This window comes from Harmonia axyridis, chromosome 5, assembly GCF_914767665.1.
Source record: "Harmonia axyridis chromosome 5, icHarAxyr1.1, whole genome shotgun sequence".
Taxonomy (NCBI): Eukaryota; Metazoa; Arthropoda; class Insecta; order Coleoptera; family Coccinellidae; genus Harmonia; species Harmonia axyridis.
Window position 1 is genome coordinate 42,548,660 of NC_059505.1, and position 14,250 is coordinate 42,562,909.

The window sequence follows — 14,250 nt, forward strand, 5'->3', positions numbered from 1 at the left end:
AGGATGTAATTTAGAATAAGTCAACGTCCTTAGAAGGATCTAGAATTCCCTCGAAAGGGTAATCGTTTCGGTTCACACAAATATTAGGCCAATTGAAAAGTCCCCGGTATGATGCACAGATGGCGGTGCTAGTATTAAATCCATATGTTTTTTAGTTAGTTCCAACCTTCAAAAGATACGTGTCAAAATTTGACAGCAGTCCGACCATTAGTTTGTGAGATATTGCGTTGTGAGTATAGATACTTTTGTTATTTGAAAAAAGATGGAAAAAAGAATTTCGTGTGCTGATGAAATATTGCTTTTTGAAGAGAAAAAATACAGTTGAAGCAAAATCTTGGCTTGATGAAGAGTTTCCGAGGTCTACACCAGGAAAATCAACCATCATTGATTGGTATGCTAAGTTTAAACGTGGTGAAATGAGCACCGAAGATGGCTAACGCAGTGGACGCCCAAAAAGGCTGTCACCGACGGAAAAATCAGAAAAATTTACAAAATAATTTTGAATAACCGTAAAGTGAAGTAGATCGAGATAGCAGACATTGTGAAGATATCATCTGAACGTGTACATCATATCATTCACAAATATTTGTGCATGAGAAAGTTGTGTGCAAAATGGGTACCGCGAGAGCTCACAATCGATCAAAAGCAACAACGATTCAATGATTCTGAGCAGTGTTTGAAGCTGTTTAAGTGCAATAAAACTGAATTTTTGAGTCGATATGTGACAATGGATGAAACATGGCTCCATTATTTCACTCCGGAGTCCAATTGACAGTCAGCTGAGTGGACTGCACACGATGAACCGAATCCAAAGCGAGGAAAATACAACAGTCAGCTGGCAAGGTTATGGCATTGGTATTCTGGGATGCGCAAGGTATAATATTCATTGATTACCTCCAAAAGGGCCAGACCATCAACAGCGATTATTATATAGCGTTATTGGATCGTTTATATAATGAAATGGTTAATAAACGGCCCCATTTGAAGAAAAAAATGTGTTGTTTTATCAAGACAATGCGCCGTGAGACAAATCAATGAAAACAATGGCAAAATTGCATGAATTGGGTTTCGAATTGCTTCTGCATCCACCGTATTCGCCAGATCTGGCCCCCAGCGACTTCTTCCTGTTCTCAGACCTCAAAAGAATGCTCGCTGGAAAGAAATTCAGCGCCAATGAAGAAGTAATCGCCGAAATTGAGGCCTATTTTGAAGCGAAAGACAAATCGTACCACCAAAATGTTATCGAAGAGTTGGAAGATCGCTATAACCGCTGTATCGCCCTCGAAGGCAACTATGCTGAATAATAAAATCGAATTTGCCAAAAAAATGAGTATTACAAATGGTAAACCGTTTCAATTGGCCTGTTACAAATAATATAATAACAATGTGTTTGGCTTTCGTAACAAACGCAGCGTCTGGCAGGTTGAGTATCTGGATTGGTGAACCTTCAGTTATACAAATGTACCTTTCCAACAGACTAAATCAGATCGATATTCCATAAGTAGATTTTTTTCTGATGAAACCACCCTAATTTTCGATAGAACACGTGAACAGAGACGTTCAAACTCGTGTCTTGAAATTCCAAACTATTAATCTTCGGTCTCTCTTACACGTAAATGAAGAAGGAAATGACGCTTCTGTTGGATCCAAATTACAGGTTCCTTTCCGGGGACGACATTCAATTATTTAGGAAACGTCAAAATGACATGCCATCCGCTAGACAGTGTGATTATATTGGTTGAAAGGCAGCTCCTGAGCTGGGCGTGCGAGCTGACACGAAAGCTGTTCGCTGAAATTAAATCTGAAGGTTGTTGTTGAAGTCGAAATCGATCTTGAGAGGGGGGCTACTTAGTAGGAAAATCGGGGGATTGCACTCGACGATTTTCCGTTTTCACGCCACTTTATTCGATTTTCAACTGGGGATTTTAAAGGGTGTTTTTTTTAGAGCTATAGAACTTTAAATTGCATAATAAAACAACGATGGATTATTCGATTGACATGAATTTTATTTATCCGCAAGATAATTTTGTGGCATTACATTTTAAATATGATTTCTGGCATATGACCGCCACGGCTAGCTCGGATGTAGTCCAATCTGGACGTCCAATTTTCGATGACTTTTTTCAACATTTGTGGCCGTATATCGGCAATAACACGGCGAATGTTGTCTTCCAAATGGTCAAGGGTTTGTGGCTTATCCGCATAGACCAATGACTCAACATAGCCCCACAGAAAGTAGTCTAGCGGTGTTAAATCACAAGATCTTGGAGGCCAATTCACAGGTCCAAAACGTGAAATTAGGCGGTCACCAAACGTGTCTTTCAATAAATCGATTGTGGCACGAGCTGTGTGACATGTTGCGCCGTCTTGTTGAAACCACAGCTCCTGGACATCATGGTTGTTCAATTCAGGAATGAAAAAGTTAGTAATCATGGCTCTATACCAATCACCATTGACTGTAACGTTCTGTCCATCGTCGTGTTTGAAAAAGTACGGACCAATGATTCCACCAGCCCATAAAGCGCACCAAACAGTCAGTTTTTCTGGATGCAACGGTGTTTCGACATACACTTAAGGATTAGCTTCACTCCAAATGCGGCAGTTTTGTTTGTTGACGAAGCCATTCAACCAGAAGTGCGCTTCATCGCTAAACAAAATAAAATGGACGTAGTGCACGATACGTATTCCGCACAGAACCATTATTTTCGAAATAAAATTGCACTATTTGCAAGCGTTGTTCAGGCGTGAGTCTATTCATGATGAACAGTAATGCCATCTTAAAGTTATATACCTCGAAAAAAAACACACGTTAGAAACCATTTGTAATTCAACATTGAGAGGTAATTGAGACGAGGGAAATAAAATCTGAGTTTTAATTTAGTGTTTCCTAGAATAGTAAATAATGTAGTTCATGCAAAATAATTCGATTCCAATATTCTTGTCGTAAATAGGTAATTTTTTTTAAGCAGTTAAACAACTCCAAGCAGAGCGTAGACAATCTAAAAAAAAACGCCAGTATCCCAATCAGCACCGCCGAAAGCGTCTAAGAGATCGGCGAGTAGATCCGTCTGTAAAATTAAATTTTCATCTCAACCATGTCCCGTCCAGAACAGCCGAAACCGCAAAAATTCTCGGTAGTAATAACTAAAGACGCGCTCTATTCTCTTTTTCGTCGCTGGCAGCCGACCGTGGAACGTGGAAGAGACATTGTTTTACACGTTTCGAAATTAGTCTCGACTTAATCTATCGTGTATCATTCGCTCGGAGAATGTGATTAATTTTAACCGGCCAGCGCTGTTAAAAAACTACGGGACGGTCAGAATGTGACCCTACCCTCTCCTTCTAGCAGAGGCACACTCACATCCTAAGCGTCTCGGAGAGAATGGGCCCAGGTCCCAGTGTCGGCTCTGCTCTTCTCACATTCTGAACGATAACAGGTATTTTCGAGATCAAAGGTGCCGCTCTGGCCTCCGGCGACGGTTCACACTAATTGGAGAGTGGAGATGGTCAAAGAAGCCGATGGAATCAAATATTGAGCGCTTAGAAGGTAATTGAGTGACCGACAACTTTATATTATGCAGTAACACACACGTAGGTATTTTTGATCCGCGTGCTTTGGCTGGGACTGGTTTGGGTAGTCGGATTTTCGGGCGTCGAGGGTTTAGGTTAGGTTGGTAGCGCTGGGAATAGGGAAACAAGGGGATTTGGAAGGGTTAGGTGGGTTTGAAGATGGTCGAGTGGGGTGTCTCAAAGAAGGAAATTATGCGTAGATTTTAGGTATGTACTCATTATTTTTGTGGAACTGGGGGTTTTCGAGATTTATCTAAATATGTTTTAGGTTATTCTGCTACACTGTCAACGAAAATTATATGGTCAAAAAATCCACAACTATTGTTAGGAACGCCTCAATCAGTTCGAATTAAAAAAATATTCTAGATAAAAAAATTATTTGGAGAAAACACTTATAATCGCATTAAAAGTGATGAATATTAATTGAATAGAAGTATAGTGGACAAGTTTTGGAAATAACTCTAAAAATGAATTTTGAACTGTGCTTTAAGTGATATCTTATGCATTCAAGAGAGGATATTTGTTTTTGACTACTCAAAGGTATTTTTGTTAGGACAGTTGAATTTAGATGTGACTCACTATCTTTTCATTTTCGTCTTCTTAATGTCATACCTATTGATTATATGTATATACATTATATTATACATTGAATATAAATAAAAATGAGCCAACATTTCGTTGTCCTATTTTTTAGGATGATTTCGATATTGTTTTTTCCTGCATATTAATTTCTTTTCTTCAAAATGACTTCGTAGATTCCTGTTTCAATATAAAGAATCTTCAAATAATAAACATACATACTTTGTTTTAGTTTAATTAGACCTAGTTCTAAGACTTTTGAATATCGAAAAAAAGCATAATCTGCACACTTAGGTATATTGCCAGAACTGAAAACATGGTTTTCACACTGAACCAAAAGTGTTCATTAATTCAATGGAAAAGTTCATTGTATTAATGAGTCCAATTATCATTTTTCAACCGATGAACAAATTTGTTACAATCGAAAGTAGTTCATCATATTAATGATTTTTTTTCATTGTTTCAAGGAACAACATCAAACCAATGAAATGTTCAATATTACAATGTTTAGTTCATTATTTGACTGGTTGTACTTTGTATCGAATCAATAATGTACTACAGTTCATTGAAATTGTCTGAAGCACTTAATGTTGTTCGATATTAAACATCAAGAATCGTCATATTGATGAATTTTCATGATTTTGATGACAAAGTGCATTGTATCAATGAAACCAAGTTGATGATTGTCATTCATTGATCTAATGAACAAATTTTTTCAATGCAGTAAGTACAAACCTATTGATGTTGGGTGTCTCAAAAAAGGAAATTTTGCACACATCTCAAATATCTACCTTTAGTTTGTATAAATCCTTCAATATCCGAAAAATTCGATCGAAACCAATCGGAAGAAATGATAAACCTGCTCTTGCGCTTCAAATGAAATCAATTATCGAAACGACTGCGATCCTAAGCAAGATTTCAAGTTTAATGCGCAGCAAAAGCCACAGACCAACAATATAATAAATTCCAATTCGCGAGCCGATTGCAGACGAGAGTACCGGCAACGTCGCCGCAATAAGTTAATACTCGTGTGGACGTTTTTTAATAAGAGAACGATCTATGACTTTATCTCCGGGCAATTTACAAAAACACTAGTTTCAACATTATGTAGTCTAATCTCAACTATCAATCTTCTACTTACCAGCAGTACTGACGATCGAGTTGATTGAGTATATGTAGATCCCTATCTATTCCATAATTTGTAGTCAATAATGGTTTAACCGGTGCGTTTGCTACGAACAGTGTGTGGAACACCTGGGGGCTTTGTTAATGAATATTCCCTTCAATTTTGTTTGTAGAAAAAATCGCGGGTCACCTTTGAATTATGTTTTCTGCTTTTGAGTGTCTTAGATGATGAGGTTCGAGTCACTGATGACGAATCCGTCCTCGAATTCAAATTGTTTGGGTTCGTCCGGCCGAATACATAATAACTCTCGAACGGAACGACCTAGAAACTTGAAATGCGCAGTGTATGTAGGTTCGGATCTTGAATTAACAAATAATGAGAAAAGCATTGATGTGAAGTTCAGAACTTTAGAGCGCTCATTCATTCATACGTCAATTGCGCCTTTGAAAAGCACATAAAATGTTAATTCTGCTTTCTCTATCACCTGATCGAAATGGCATTCTTTGTGTTCTTATGAAATAACAATTTAGAGCCCCTACTGAGGATTCATCAAGCCAAGTAGCTTGACATTTTAACCAACAACTTGACTGGAAAATCAAGCTCGTGAAGAATTACCTACTTGTGCTTGACTTGATTTTGGACATTTATTGCTTGACTTCATATCAAGCTACTTGCTATTACTTGAGCTTGATATGCACACGTCTCACGGCATATATTTCTGCAATCTCGTGCGCGCTTACACTAAATAAGAGGATTCCTCGAGCGTCGAGAGAATAAAGCATTCACCAGTGTGACTTTATTAGTAGTTTTGTATTGGTAGATTTTAGTAGTTTCAGATATAACTTTCCAAACTTGACCAAAATGGCCAAGGATTTTTATCAATGCCAGCATCTTCAGCTCCTGTTGAAAGACAATTTTCCAGAGCTGCTCTTACAGGTACAAAAACCCGCATTAGGTTAGGCGACAAATCTATAAGATGCCTCATGTGTCTTAGATCCTGAATGGAAAATTATGAAATAAAACAAAGCCTGGAGGTTTCTCAATATCAAGAAAATTAATTTTTTATTTTGTTATGATTTATAGTGATTCAAATTATGTTTCTATTTAAAAAAAACAAGATATTTTCGGTTCTTTTATGCAATAAGTTTAATAAATAAATGTGTTTTTTGCAAGGTTCCTTCTCATTTCATAATTTTTTTATTGAAGTGACACTACACAATAAAACTGCTAAAAATCAAGTAGCTTGATATAATTCAAGTATTTGATAAATAAATACTTGACTCGAAATTGAAAAACTACTACTTGACTTGAGCTTGACTTGAAATCAAGTCAAGCTCCAGCCAAGTAGCTTGAAAATCAAGCCAAGCCGTGAATCCCTACTTGAGCGGCGGGGTTTCGAATTAACTATTCACTTCGAGTTACAGAGGTAATTTTTGAGGGTATTCGACTTATAGAAGAAAAAATGGTAAAACATAATCGTAAAATGATTTTCAGTTATGCATGGTTATATTTTCGACTCAGACAGGTTTTTTCAAGGGAATTGAAAATATTTCGAGTTCCAGAGTCGACTGTATATGTTCGCCAAGTGTCTAACTGGCGCACAAATGCACAAGCGCTCAAAAACTCGCGATTGCAACGAAGATTCAACCTTAACAACAAACAACACAAGCGGTAGTCTCGAAGATCGCTCCCATAAAATCAGCCACCGAAACTACGTCCTGTAGATACCGTCGGCGGCTCCTTTGCTGGTCATCGAACACCTCTCAGACGTTCTGTGGTAGCGACAAGGCCATCTCGGAATAATAATATAAGTTTCGTATTATTCAAACGAGTTCGGCTCCTTCTAGTAGAGAGAGAATGATCAGCGTGGCTCGTTATTATAAAGTTACGGGGTTCAGGTGTGCCTCAACCCGGTAATTATAAAGTGCTTAGACGTGTTCTGACACCTCTGTCGTGCAGATAAAACGTGGAAAAAGCAGGGTTTTCTTTTTAGGATCGATAAGGGGTCGTTAAGATACGGCGAGGGTGGTTGAGGGTTTGAGTATTCAATTTGAGGCAAAGGATAAGGGTTGAGGGTGAATGTGGAAAGTTTTTGGGCGATGGTAGAGGTAGTTAAGACGTATAGTAGTGAGTTTTCTTTGCTTGTCTCGTTATGGCAACAATAAGGTTTAATAGTGTAATAACATATTAGGACTTTATTATTTCATAGAAGAAAATTTGATAAGTTTTGCTGAAGGATGAATGACGGAGGGTATGTTTTATGTCCTGTAGATTCTGCAAACGTAACAAACTACAGTGAAAACCATAATTTCTTGAACCATTCGTACTTAACTGGCAATAGCAAATTTCAAATACTAAAATTTTACTCAATACATCCAGAGCCTCTACAGTAAAAAGGAATTCAAAGATTAGTTTTTGCTTTCGAAAGGGTTCGAATGGTTTCGAGGGTTCAACCTCTGCAATAACTTCGAATTTCTTTCCATGGATCATTTTTTGAGGTCTGCAAAAAGCTGGAGAATATACTGGTCAAGAAACGTCACTCAACGTTCAATATCTTGATCCAGACAACTCTTTGTTCTGAAATTTTGAATGGCATTAGGGATTCTCGGCTTGGATTGATTTTCAAGCTACTTGGCTTGACTTGATTTCAAGTCAAGCTCAAGTCAAGTAGTAGTTTTTCAATCTCGAGTCAAGTCAAGTATTTATTCATCAAGTACTTGAATCATATCAAGCTACTTGATTTTCAGCATCGTGTATAGTGTCACATCAATAAAAAAATGATGAAATGAGGAAGAACCTTGCAAAAAACACTTTTTTTATCGAACTTATTATATAAAAGAACCGAAATTCGAAATTGTTTGAAATAGAAGCATAAATTAAATCACTATAAATCATAACAAAATGAAAAATAATAAAAAATCAACTTTCTCAATATTGGAAAATCTCCAGGCTTTGTTTGATTGCATAATTTTCCATCCAGGATCTAAAACACATGATGCCTCTTACAGATTTGTCGCCTAACCTATTGCAGGTTTTTGTAACTGTAAAAGCAGCTCTGGTAAATTGTCTTTCAACAGGAGCTGAAGATACTGTCGTTGATAAAAAATCCTTGGTCATTTTGGCCAAGTTTGGAAAGATATTTCTGCAACTACCAAAATCTACCAATAGATTTCTTAGAAATGTGAGAAAACTACTAATAAAGTCACACTGGCGAATGATTCAGTCTCTCGGCGCTCGAGGAATCCTCTCATTCAGTCTAAGCGCGCAAAAGATTGCAGAAATATATGCCGTGCGACGCGTGCATATCAAGCTCAAGTAATATCAAGTAGCTTGATATCAAGTCAAGCAAAAAATATCTAAAGTCAAGTCAAGCTGAAGTATTTAATTTTTCACGAGCTTGATTTTCAAGTCGAGTAGTTGGTTTAAATATCAAGCAACTTGTCTTGATGAATCCCTATTTATACGATATAAATTTCATTTTCTAAATACAGAATGTTGACAAAAACACCAAATGATGAAAAAAATAATAGATAAAAATTTTATGGCACTTTGAGGAGACTGCGATACAGAACACGAATTCTGCCTGTAGTATTCATTGTTTTTCTCTCGATTGTTTCAATTGATCTCAAAACAAGCAAAGAAATTGTACATACTTCAAATGTTCGAATAAATTTGAAAAAATAGAAACAATAATAAACAACAAACAAAAACAATAAAAACCAAAAACACCTCGATAAAATCTAACAATAGGAGAACCCAGAGCACGATTCCTCCTTACCCAGGACCGGACCAAAACATCCTTCCGGGGGCCCCCCTTTCACCATCTCCTGCACCACAAGGCTCCGTGTGAGGTCTGATAGAGTTTTAATCGAATCGAGAGAGGAGTCGGCGATCGCCACACAAAGGACAAAGACTAGATGCTCGAAGCACAGGTACCTAACATGGTGTATAATACTAATATTCATTTATCACAGTAAATTATTGTATACGAGGAGGCGTAGACCGACACGAATAAAGTGCTCGGGTAAATGCGTGTGACTGGTCCGCGAAGCGTCCACAATGAGGATGGTTTCGGACCATCCGGGATCGATTAATTGATTACCTGCGTTCGATCCGCGCCGATCTAGGCGTAAATGACCGCGTCGAATGGGCAAAAGGACGCCGAAATGACGGGGGAAGAATCGGGGACCACGAACGGTCCCTGGGGAACCCCGGAGAGTTGGTGAGGTGGGTGGTGGAGGATGCAGGTCTGGACTGAGTGGGTAAGGAAGTGTTGTTACGGGATAACGAAGGTAGAGAAACCTTTGTGACCATTTTTCGAGCGCTCGTTCCCCGAACTGATTTTGTTTTTCTATTTTTTTACAAAACTGCAGATTCGATTGAAATGAAATTCAGCATATGGATGTAGAATGGCCTTTTCTAACTCCGTGTAAAATTTCATATTGATTGCTCACACAGAACCAGAGAAAATTCAGGAAGATTATCGAAAAAAATTACCCAATATTTCCGTTACCACAAAACCGACAGAGTTGAGATTTTGGGTGTTGATTTCAAATAGCAATTTGAAGCCCCATGCAAAATTTCAAGCTGATCACATGACCAGAACCATAGAGCGAAGGTAGAGTAAGTATAGTTTCAAAATTATTGGTGAGTTATTTTTTGTTACCATGCGTTTATTTCAGTTGTTTGTAATCTCTTGGTCATTGAATGATTATATTCTTGAATCGATTTTGGAGCATTGGCATATCTTTCACGTGAAACCAAAGAAATATGTCTAAAGGTGTTAAATCTCAAGATCTCGGAGTCCAATAGAGAACACCTCTTCGAGAATCAACAAGGCCAGAAATCTGCCTAGATAGTAAGCTATTCAAAATGAAACTTCTCATTAGAAAAACCCTATGAAACATTTAATGAGCTCTTCAACTGAATTCATCAATCGTTCATGTTCTAGGAAAATTTCGATTCTAAAGAGAAATGGAATATTATTGAAGATACTGATTTTAATGAACTTTTTTGTGCTATTTTAGATGCAATCCTAACAGGTTTGAATTACAAAACTTTGATTAAGCTAGAGATTTTCCACTCTACAATTATATGTTACTCTTTTGTTTCAAATGTTCACATTTTGCCTCCAAAAAAATTATATTTTTGGTGGGTTTTTGTTTCTTGCGTATACACGTTTAATTTGCAGACTCAACCATTTGGTTTTTGTTCTATTCAAGTTTGAATGAATGTAGAAACAAGTTCTCCGACGGACTTGAAAATATTATTTCATATTCAGTACATTACAATACACATGAAATAGGCTGAATTCTGGAAAATACCTTTAGTTTTTCAATTGATACAGTCTTTACAGTACCCAACTACAATAAATTTCACAAAATCCATCTAGCTGCATTGAAATTGCTCTGCTTTTTGTATTTGAAAAGAATTCCTGTCATTAATGTATGAAATAATGATTTGGCGAACTCAAAATTCATCAAAATATTCGAATCCATTGTTCTGGAATAGAATGCCGCAGAGTTAGTTCAACAACCTTTCACGGGAGTTAAAAAAGTTTTGGAAACACCCTAAAATTGTCAGAGTACAATAAAACTTGCGTGATCTTATTAGGTACTTTTTGTATCCACACATTTTTAACTCTTGTGAATTCAACCCCTTATTCTCGTAGGTCATCGCTCAATCAAAAAGACCATGTGAAATTTTCTGGTCTCAATAATTTTCTCAACCTAATAATCATCCATTGTCGACAGCAGGTTTTGAAAAGTCAAAGCGTACCATTCAAACATGACTCTACGCAGCAGTTGAGGATAGAAATCTTAATTCACCATGAAGTCAGCCCAAGACCTACCACGTACACACACAAAAGATCGTGGTCTATAGAAAATTTTTAAGCATATTAAGGTTTAAGGAACTCGACGATTAGTGTGTCGATTCACATGGCCTACAAAGCTATAACAAGTTTTGTACCGACTAAAGTCCGAGATTAGAGGATTTCAAAATCTTGGATGCAAATCTTTGAGGGTACATAGAATATTTGGTAACAAATGACAATAACATCATATAATTTCCTTGTTTCTATAATATGAATTCCTTTATATGCGAAACTTGCGTAGCTCTCAGTTAATCATGTCGAAAAATTGCAAACACCACTCAAGATCACTTCAACATTAGGCACAATCGATCAGAACCATGACCTCTAAAGCATGATGTTTAATAACTTTGTCATACTTATATCGTCCAATGTGAAAAAAGCTTGACAGCTTTATTTGCAAATTAAATAGGTGTTATTTATGTAGCTAGCAATTTTTTCTTGCAACTTTTACCACATAAGTACCTACAGTACGGCATAATTATTCATGCTCTTTTGATCGATTGTGCTGAAGTGATTGTGCTTATAGATTATGTGTAAATTTTATGCAATTTATGTAGTTTGCTTGATTATAAATCAATTGCGTTTAGCTCTTCAGTTTTTCAATAAATTCTCGTCCAACGAGCTTAAGAATCAGGAAAAAATTAGACGCATTTAGTTTGTGAAGCTTGCACAAACATTTTTTAACATATATCTCGAATTTTAGGTTTATGTTATTCATGTGGAAGCCAGTTGCATTTTTTGTTAAATTATTTCGTTAATACACCTCTTTTTCATAACCCATCAACCAAAAATCAGCGGTAGAATTACCTAGGTAGATGTTATATATTGTGCAGTTGTGATTGTGATTAAAATGATTGTGCTAGTTTAATAGGTCTAATGATAATAACTTTCTGGTGGTGAAGACTAGATTGTCTTTAAGAAGTTTGAATATTCGCCATATATGTATTGTTCAATATGGAAAAAAGGTTGATAGCATTATTTCCAAATCAAGTAGGTATTATTTATGTATAGCTAGCAATTTTTTTTGCGAACTCTTACTACATAGGCATCTTGAGTACGACGTAATAACTCATACAGTTTTGATTGATTGTATTTAAGTGATTGTGCTTATAGATTAGGTGTAAATTTTGTGTAATTTATGTAATTTGCTCAATTATAAATGGAGTGCGTTTAGCTCTTCAATTTTTCGCTAAATTTTAGCGAAACGAGCTTGAAAATTAGGTGAAAAATTGTTGTATTCAGTTGATGAAGCTAGCACAATCATTTTCACACATATATCTCAAATTTGGAACGTGGAATGTGGAAAGCCAGTTGCATTTTCTGGTAAACTTGTTCGGTAATACACCTCTTTTTTACAACATATCAATCAAAAATCAGCGGTAGAATTGGGTAAGTGTTATATTGTATAGTTATGATTGTGCTAGCTAAATAGTCTTTGGAAACGTTTCTTCGTATCTACAGTGTAAACATTCTGGTGTTGAAGACTAAAACGTCCTTCAAGAAGTTTGAATCTGAAGCATATTCAGTTTGATAACTAACCAACTGCTCGATCATAGAATCTCACAGCATCTAATCGACATCAGAACACAGAATAACATAAAAATTCGAAACCTACCTGCGCTACTCTCCCCTTGACTGGAATCAAACGTCTTGGACGTCATCTGGAACAAGGCGTCCAGTGGCGTAGCACCAGGTTGCTTCCCTTGCGGCCTAGGCCTCTGCACCGTCGGCGAAACAATGTCAGGCGAACAACAATCGCTCGCCACACTAGACGATCTGTCGCTCGCGGTTTCGCTCGCGTAACTCGCGAATTCCGGTCTTAAGAGCGCCAACTTCTGCACCGTCAAGTGTCTGTGGAAGGCGTCTAGACGCTGTTGGGCGTCGAGGTCGGGATCTATATCCCAGGGGCGCACTATCCTCGTCGGCGCCGTTTTGGCCGGTTTGTGGTTCAGAATGTCCATTATAGAGAAACTTTTAACGCCACTGTTTGAGTGTTCATCAACTTCCATGGTAGGAGAGATCTGCCGGTCTGGCTGTGCCATTTTCAGCTTCTTCAAGGGTTTGAAGTAGTCCTCGGACTCGGGTTCTGGACACCTGCAGTCCTTCGGACTTCTGTCTTCGTTGTCGGTTTCGTTGAAGTGGGAGGAAGAGTTGTTTATAGGACTTGGACATCCAACACTGATCTCATCGTCCGACGCGTATTTGGAACAGTCTTGAACTTCGGGTTTTTCAGGGGTGGCAGACCTGGAGGACATAGGACTGTCGTATTTGGTCAGGTAGGCCATCTCGCTGTCGCTTTTGTTAGAACACTCAATTTCCTGCATCTTGAGGTAACGGTACAACGTCCACAACATGAAAACTGTCCTAGAGGTGTCTCATTTCACAGCCGTCAAAGTTACAAATCGATCGCAGCACTTGGAGCACACATACGCGAGCTTAACACTTGCACCTCCCTATCTTCGACGGATCTAGACGCGAGTGAATGTCTACAGAAAGGTGCAAGCTCGCACATACCCGAACCACGCCTACCTGTCAAGCTCAACCTCCAATCAGAGCTTCGCCGGAAATAGCAGTTTCTTTGAGGCGATGCCGCTTCGGAGCGCCATTGGAGAGGGGGCGGGGTTTGGGTACGGCCACGCCCACCAATCATCTGTCTAATTTGTACCCACTCGGGTCTTGGCGATCATTTGTTCCAGGGAATAAATGGGATTTTGTTTAGGGGATAGATTTAGCATGTCCTCACTTTGAATTATTTCGTTTTACGAGTGTTCCTATTCCGTCGACTTCTTTATTGCTACGTATAAATCTGGATTATTTTATGGGTCGAAGTTCCATCTCGGATTCCGGATTTAGCACGGCTGGGTGAGGACGTTGCTGTGATTAGGTCGACGGGAAAATGTTGGAAAAGTCGATTTGATTTTCGGGGATACGATAGGATAGGGTTTTATTGCTCTTTCGTTCGTTCGTTCTGACGTCACATCACTTAACCTCCAAGTTACTTCATCATCATAAATAATTATAAATTCCCAAATATCAAGGTTGTATATTTTTTCTTGGAAAATTTCACGGTATACCAAAAACCACAAAAAGAACTTCCTAC

At 37.8% G+C, this 14,250-nt stretch overlaps 1 protein-coding gene across 2 annotated transcripts in view; it reads right to left on the bottom strand.

The window, feature by feature from the left end:
* The window catches only part of LOC123680996 (homeobox protein Hox-D10a-like), a 63,389-nt gene extending 49,759 nt beyond the window's left edge, over positions 1-13,630 (bottom strand). Inside the window, exon 1 of one of the 2 annotated variants that reach the window (XM_045619150.1) lies at positions 12,766-13,630. In XM_045619150.1, the coding sequence (XP_045475106.1) occupies positions 12,766-13,504 (739 nt within the window). In that variant the 5' untranslated portion in view covers positions 13,505-13,630. The remainder of the gene's footprint in view (positions 1-12,765) is intronic. The other variant, XM_045619149.1, reaches the window with a different exon arrangement.
* Positions 13,631-14,250: the final 620 nt, after the last annotated feature.